The sequence below is a fragment of the Vigna unguiculata genome, chromosome 11, assembly GCF_037176805.1.
Source record: "Vigna unguiculata cultivar grain cowpea cultivar isolate G323 ecotype 2 chromosome 11, ASM3717680v1, whole genome shotgun sequence".
Taxonomy (NCBI): Eukaryota; Viridiplantae; Streptophyta; class Magnoliopsida; order Fabales; family Fabaceae; genus Vigna; species Vigna unguiculata.
In genome coordinates this window covers 28,694,353-28,702,290 of record NC_140802.1, presented here as the reverse complement: position 1 = coordinate 28,702,290, position 7,938 = coordinate 28,694,353, and the positions used below count along the sequence as shown (strand labels likewise).

General features: G+C 43.0%; 1 protein-coding gene across 1 annotated transcript; it reads left to right on the top strand.

Moving 5' to 3' along the window:
- Positions 1-5,360: 5,360 nt before the first annotated feature.
- Positions 5,361-6,493, top strand: LOC114170263 (uncharacterized). Its single transcript, XM_028055748.2, has 3 exons — positions 5,361-5,404; positions 5,465-6,115; positions 6,214-6,493. The coding sequence occupies exons 1-3, from the start codon at positions 5,361-5,363 to the stop codon at positions 6,491-6,493; spliced, it is 975 nt and encodes a 324-aa protein (XP_027911549.2).
- The last annotated feature ends 1,445 nt before the right edge of the window (positions 6,494-7,938 follow it).

Sequence of the window (7,938 nt, the reverse complement as noted above, 5' to 3'; positions counted from 1 at the left end):
TATGTTTATTGGATGTTGTAGTTAATATGCTACATTGTTTGTGTTATTTTGGAGAAGTGTGTGCAATCTTGGTGACTATAATTTACATGATTAAAAAGGCGTGTATGAGTTGCTAGTGATAGAACTATGCTTGGTGTGTGTCCTAATTATTCTATAGTTTGGTGTGTTGTATGATTTGAGGTCCATTGGGATCTGTTTAAAGTGCTAAGAAACCAGTAGCTGGGTGCTACTGGTATGGCGCCTGACGGCGTGTGCGGGCTGCCAGGCGGACGAGACACAAACATGTGACAGTGGTCACAGTGTGAGCAGGGCGCCTAGCGGTAGGGAGGGTTCTGCTAGGCGGAATGGTGCAGTAGAGACCCTGATGTTGCGGTGGCGCCTGGCGGCGTAGGGCAGGTGCGCCAGGCGGTGGCCGTGAGTGGCGCTTGGCAGCATGATGGAGTCCGTCTGGCGGTGATGGTGCAGTGATGATGCTGCAGGTGCGTGGCGCCTGGCGGTGTGTGATGCCCGCCAGGCGGTTTGGACCCAGTGTTTGCCTAGTGACGTGAGATGTGCGCCAAGCGGTTTTTGTTCAGTGATGGTGCGTGAGGAAAGGTTTCTACACAACTTTAGGTGATGTCCATGATGCGAGGCTTTGGCTGGGGGTCCAGTTACGAGTGTAACCCGTATTGGAGTAACACGTGACCACTCTAGTTTGTAGCCTGGTGGTTTAAGAAGTCCATTGGAGTGTGCGAATTGTGGCTCGTACGGCGAGGTTCGGGTGATTGCCCTCTTCAGAGTATTCTGATAGAGTTTTGGTAGTCTGGAACAACTACAAACTTTATGTTTGTTTCGGGGAGCTCCATGGTGTCACGGTGAGATGCTGTGACAAGGTTATTCCCACGTGTGGACTACCAGGTGGTGGCCTGTAGTCGGAGGGGCGAGTAGACACTCGTGTAGCAAAGATCGATCATTGTTCTCACCTAAAGGGTATATAAATGATAGAAGTCTAATGAAAGTATCGAAAGTGGAGAAGTAAGGAAAAAGGGAGAAGCATACTAACCCGGGTTTAAATGTTTTGACGTTGTATTTAATATTTTATTAGTTGGTTTTATTTAAATGAGCTCACCCTATCTGTGTGTGTGTGGCGATGATCATGTAACTTGTTACATGGGAGCGGATGTTGATGCAGGTGAGCAGACAGGTGCATAGAGACAGAGTGGGGATCTCTTGGGGAATTTTCTCACTAGTTATTTTATTGGACTATGGTGTTATTGTAATAATTTTATTGACCATTATAATTGTATTACAGTATTAATGCGAATTATTTTATCTGTTTTGGCGCGTTGAACTTAAGGTTTGAAATATTTCCCGCGTTTTGGGAAATTGTTGAATAATAAATGAGGTTGTTTTATTGAATTTTATGTTTGTTTTATTTTAATAAGTAATTTTCGGCTAGGACGTTACAAGACCTCCTCGCTTGAGCGAGATTGCTCTTCGCCCAAAGGTGAGGTCTCTTGTAAGATCCGTAGAAATTAATTAATTAAATAATTAACTAATTAATAAATGTGGGTGGTGGGAGCTTTGATGTCATTAAATGTTAATTGGTATGACATGGAATAGTACTAGCTCAAATGGTTGAGAGTACTTTTTTGTGTGAGAGGACTTGGGTTCGAGTCCTATGTATGTCATTTATATGATGTTTGATTTATTATTATTTTGATAATATATTTGAGCCTGTTAAGTGATAGTATAATCATAGGATTATAATAATTATCACTAAATATGAGTTGGTTGGATGGTTATGCATTGAATTAGCATTGTGTATGGTCACAATTCAAACCTCGATAAACATGAATTAAACCATTTTTTTTGTTGGAATCAGCTTTGGCTTGAATGTGAAAGGGGAGAGAAAACCCTAGCAGAAGGGGCAGCCAAGAGGGGCTGAAAAACCACTAAATAATGGTCCTTAAATAGAAATTAAACCAACCATAAAGCCCATTTTCGTTTCAGCACTTAAAACCATCTTTAAGACACCTATAAAAGGCCAATAAAAGGCCAATTCTAGGTGAGAAGGAGGGTTTCTGCAGTGTGGTTATTTTAATTTTGAGAGGAGAACGAATTGAGAGACTGAATGGTGATTTTGAGAGCACAAGAGATTGAATTGGGAGAAAGTTTGAGGCAAAGCCTGGTGGGAAAAGGAACACTCATTTTCCCAACTTTAAGCAAGGATTCAAGGTTAGGGGAAGTTGTCCTTATGTGTGTAAATCAAATTATAGAGTTGTGCTTCTGCATTTCTTTCTCAATTGATTCTGTATGTTATGGAATTCGTGATATACCTAATGTGATTGAGAAGTCAGGGTAAATTGATGTTGTTGTAAAGTCTTTTATGCTTTGCGTGTCTAGAATGAGGGTTTTGGTACTACATTGGTTGCCTATGGTTAAACATTTGGTTTTGGCGATTCGAATGGAATTAAAACAGGTTCAAGTGATATGCTTGTTGATATACACTATTTTGTAATAGATGTTATGTGTTTTGGCATGCCCTCAATTGTTTGCTTGCGTGAACAGAGACAAAACTCTGCTATTTTCGCCCAAGCGAGTCACTCTCGCCTAAGCGAAAGTTGTAGAAACTCATCCCTGGTGCTGGTTCACACATCTCGCTCAGGCGACCAATTTTGGACTTGAGCGACACGTTCACTCGCTCAAGCGAGAATGGCTCGCCCAACCAAGGTCGTGATGAAACAGGTCACGTCTTGCGTTCGAATCCTCGTTCAGGTAAGGGATGGTGTGTTTGAGCGAATGAGGGTCTCGCTTAGGCGAGAAGGTTTCGCCTAAGCGAGAGCTCATGGTGAGCCATTGTTTCCCACTCGCTCAGGCGAGGAAGTCTAGCTTGAGCGAGACAGATGCACTCGCTTGGGTGAAGACCCCTAGCTTAAGTGAGAATGGTGAGCATTCATGCTTGTGCGTACTGTTTGCATGAGTTTAGTTGGTGTTTCCTACATTATGGGAATTATATGTATGTGTTTGTGGTGTTTGGGCTTGAAGGACTAAGTCCATAGGATTTGGGATGTGCTTGGCTTGAGTCGTGAGCAAGGAGTTCGTGATGGGTGGACCGCATGCGGAACGTGAACGGGTTAGTTCACCGGAGGTATTCTCATTGGGATGAGTGAGCGAGGGAGTTCATCTCATGCTTAACTTGAGAATGCTATGAACGAGGGAGTTCATAGTAGGAAAGGCGGGTATGCGTGTCCGGGTCCGAGCAAGGAGTTTGGATGACGGGTGAGAGAGTCCGTGAAGCAGGACTATGAACAGGATAAGCTTGCAGGTAGGACCATGAGCGAGGAGGGTCGTGGAAGCACAGGAAGTCCCAAGATTTAGAGTGCATGCATGAACTTATAATGGTTATGAGTGTGGGAAATTGGGTGTTTTGTGAAATAATAATATTTATGATTTGTCGGGTGGGTGTATTTCATATTTATTTATACCTATGTGCATAGCTCACCCTATCTGTTTGTATGTGGCGATGATCGGGTAACTTGTTATCCGGGAGCAGATGATGTTTCAGGTGGGCTAGGATATGCTTAGTGGCAGAGAGTGGGAGAGAGTATATGGGGATTTTCTAAAGACATTATTAAATTTTCATGTAATTTGATTTATAGAATTTTAATGTTTTGACCTTTAAAATTGTAAAGCTAAATTCTGGATATTTTGACTGTTAATAGCGTATTATTAAACTTTAAAGTTTTAAAATTTCCCGCATTTTTGGGAAATGAATTGATAATAAATGAGGTATTATTTATATAAATTGTCATTTTATTTATTGTTTTAAGTAATATCCTACCGGGATGTTACATCTCTCGCCTGAGCTACAACTGAAGCGAAACACATCAGGCTCCCACGAGTTCTTGCTTAGGAGAGACCCTCTTGCCTGAGCGAGATGATTCATCGCTCAAAACGAAAATACCCGATCTCGCCACTGTCCAAACATGCATCAAATAGACTTTACATATCAAACAACAGTTCAAGGTATTCCATGCAACCACAGTAGCACACAAGCCATACAAACACGAGGCAAAGTTGGAAATAGGCAGATATACGCAAAATACGAAAAACCCTAGCTTCCCTTACCTTAACAGTTACAAAACCAATGACAGCATACAAGGGAGAACACCCCAGTTCCACTGTAACTTACGAAGCTGGCACGAAGGAACAAGAAAAACAAAATTGAGATCCTAACAGAGATTAAAGTGGAACCAAGATTTCAAATGGAATAGAAAATTAGTTTCGGAGGTTTAGAGCTCTACTTACGTGAAGGGAGAACGCACTACAGGCTTGGAGGAAAGGAGGAGCTCGCTGAAACCCTAGCAGAGCTCTTTCCTTCAGTAGTGGAAGGGGGAGGGGTTTCTATTTTCTAAGAATAGGGCATAGTGAGGGTGTTAGGATTGGGAAAGAGTTTTGGGACACCCTATAAGCTGGCCTTAGGCCTAATAGTTAAGGCTAGGCCCTTAAACATTAGGACAAGAAAAAGTGGGCCTTACAGAAATTGAAATAAATTAAGAGATCCACAATTCTCATATTGTATACTATCATGAAAATTAAACTAAGTATTTTTAAAAAAATAAAAATGTTTAATATTTTAATAACTAAATAGATGATATGTAACATATTTAAAAATTAAATTATTATTCCTCTTAATAATTCCTAAAAATTGGATGGCCTATCTCTCCCACTGTGATAATTGCAACTTGAAAAGTTACAAGTTCATGATGATCACTCAATGGAAAAGTACAGAGAGAAAAAAAGGTGTGTTTAATTAGGGGTTGTGCTATGATATCAATTTTTTTTTCATATAATATGTAAAAAAAAAGGAAAGAAAGAAAAATACTAACAGAAAATAAAGTAAGTAATTACTAACGTTAGTGCAGACTTGTCTTAACAGGAGGAGGAGGAGGAGTAGTGGTGTTGATGACATCACTGAGGCTATTCACCGGATGGTGGATGCAATGCAGACATCGGTAACGGCACAGCCTAGGACGGCGATCGCACCAGTTAGGGTGCCAAAGGTGGAGGTCTTCTTGCGCCACAAGCCAGTTGAGTTCACTAGCAAAGCCTCTCTTGATGAAGCAGAAGCATGGCTCAGCAAGTGTGAAAAGATATTCAGTGTGATGAGTTGTGAGGATGAGCAGAAACTACTATTTGCCACCTACCTTCTGAATGATGATGCTTAGTACTGGTGGGCGGGGATGCAACAACAGATGCAGACCCGAGAGGAACAGATAGATTGGACCAACTTTAGGACGCGTTTCCTGGAGAAATACTTCCTAGACCCGGCTAAACAAGACAAGGAAGCTGAGTTCCTTGCACTATAGCAGGGGGATATGACGGTGCAGGAATATGTGAACAAGTTTGAACACCTAGCGAGGTATTACTCGTAAGCTATTTATGAAGAATGAAGATGTTTAAAGTTTGAGCGAGGACTCAGACATGAGCTGAAGAGGGTGGTAACACCGTTGCGAGAGAGAAGATTCCCAGTTTTGGTGGAACAAGCCAAGAGTGCTGAGGACCTGGAGAAGGGCCCTGGCCCAGTTGTGAGTAGACATCGGAGGAATGTCGCAGAGGCGAGGCAAATGAAGAAGTCATACAGCCGACCACAAACATCTCAGGGTCCCACTTGCTATCAGTGTGGCAGACCCCATTTAAAGAGAAATTGTCTACAGCTGACAGGTGGAGTGGGCGGGTCAAGCGACCGTCGCAAGTGCTTTATATGCGACAAACCGGGACACTTCGCCAACAATTGCTTAGAAAAGAAGAATTTGGGTGTGAAGAAGCCAGCAGCATCGCCAGTAGAGAGAGCTAGAGCGGCTGGCAGGGTCTTTGCTTTGACTTCCACAGAGGCTACTAAATCAGGTAATCTCATCCTCGAGCCATGTTTGTTGTTGGGTCAGTTAGTCTTGGTGTTGTTCGATTCTGGAGCAACACATTCTTTCATTGCTAATGCGTATGTGGGGAGATTGAATTTGGTGAAACGCAATTTGGGGTGTGAGTTGCTTGTTTCAACTCCCTTCTCAAGTCAAGTGGCTACCTTTCAGTCTGCGTTGGGTGTTCAATGGAAGTGGCAGGTCGCAAATTCAAGGTGAAGTTGGTGTGCTTGCCTTTGGAGGGACTGGATGTAATATTGGGGATGGACTGGCTGTCTAACAATCACATTATAATTGATTGTGGACGGCGCAGTTTGGTATTCCCAGAACATGAAGGATTGGAGCTAATCTCGGCTCGGAGAGCGATTATTGAAGTGGAAGCTGGAGCCACCTATTTTATGGTAGTGGCTCATGCAGAGAAGAATAACATCGCCGAGAAGATCAGTGTGATTCTAGTAGTGGAGGAGTATGCAGATGTGTTTCCAAATGAAATACCAGAGTTGCCACCGAGTAGGGATGTAGATTTCACCATCGATCTTATCCCTGGAGTTGTCCTAGTATCCACGGCGCCTTATAGAATGGCACCAGCATAGTTGGCTGAGTTGAAGAAGCAAATAAAAGACTTGCTTGAGAAGAAGTTCATCTGGCCGAGTGCATCACCTTGGGGAGCACTGGTACTCTTAGTAAAGAAAAAGGACGGCAGTTCGAGGTTGTGTGTTGATTACCGTCAGTTGAATAAGCTGACTATAAAGAATAAGTATCCACTACCGAGGATAGACGATCTACTGGATCAGCTGAGGGGAGTCACAGTGTTCTCTAAGATTGACTTGAGGTTTGGATACCATCAGATCTTAGTCAAACCGAAGGATGTGCAGAAGACGGCGTTCAGGTCACCATACGACCATTACGAGTATGTAGTGATGCTGTTCGGGGTGACAAATGCTCCTACTATTTTCATGGACTACATGAACAGAATATTCCGACCGTACCAGGATCAGTTTGTTGTCGTGTTTATTGATTACATACTGATATACTCTAAGAGTCGGGATGAACACGCAGATCATCTGAGAGTGGTGCTGGGAATTCTCAGAGAGCATAAACTGTATGGGAAGCTATCGAAGTGTGAGTTTTGGCTGGATGAGGTACAGTTCTTGGGCCATGTAATCTCAGCCCAAGGAATAGGGGTGGACCAAGCGAAGATTGAGACAGTGGTGAAGTGGGAGAGACCGTAGACAGTTACTGAGGTGAGAAGCTTCTTGGGTCTGGCGGGTTATTACAGGCGGTTTGTGGAAAGGTTCTCCAAGATGATGAGTCCATTGACTCAACTCACTAGAAAGGACCAGCCTTTCTCTTGGACAGATGAGTGTGAAGTCTGTTTTGAGGATATGAAGAAGAGATTGACCACTGCACCGATACTAGCTATTCCTGACATCACTAAGACGTTTAAAGTGTATTGTGATGCTTCATACTAGGGCTTAGGGTGTGTGTTGATGCAGGAGAAACGACCTATTGCTTATGCCTCTTGTCAGCTGAAGGTACATGAGAAAAACTATCCTACACATGACTTGGAATTAGCAGCAGGTTTTTGCTCTCAAAACATGGAGGCACTATTTGTATGGGGCACAGTTTCAGGTATTCAGCGATTACAAGAGTTTAAAATACTTGTTTGATCAAAAGGAGTTGAATATGAGGCAGAGGCGCTGGATGGAATACCTGAAGGATTACAACTTTGAGTTGTTATACCACTCTGGTAAAGCTAATGTCGTAGCAGACGCTCTGAGTAGGAAGAGAGCTCATGTGTCGGCCATGATGATTAAGGAATTGGAGTTGATCGAGAAGCTGCGAGATATGAATCTGGGATTGGATATGGAGGCAGGCCATATACAGTGCAGCATGTTGAGAATCACTAATGAGTTCCTGGATGAGGTTCGGGTAGAACAGGGTAAAGATCAGGAACTGCAGCATATTATTAGTGAGTTGGGCACAGAGAAGGGAAAGGACTTCAGGATGAGCAGAGACGGTATCCTGCATTTCAGAG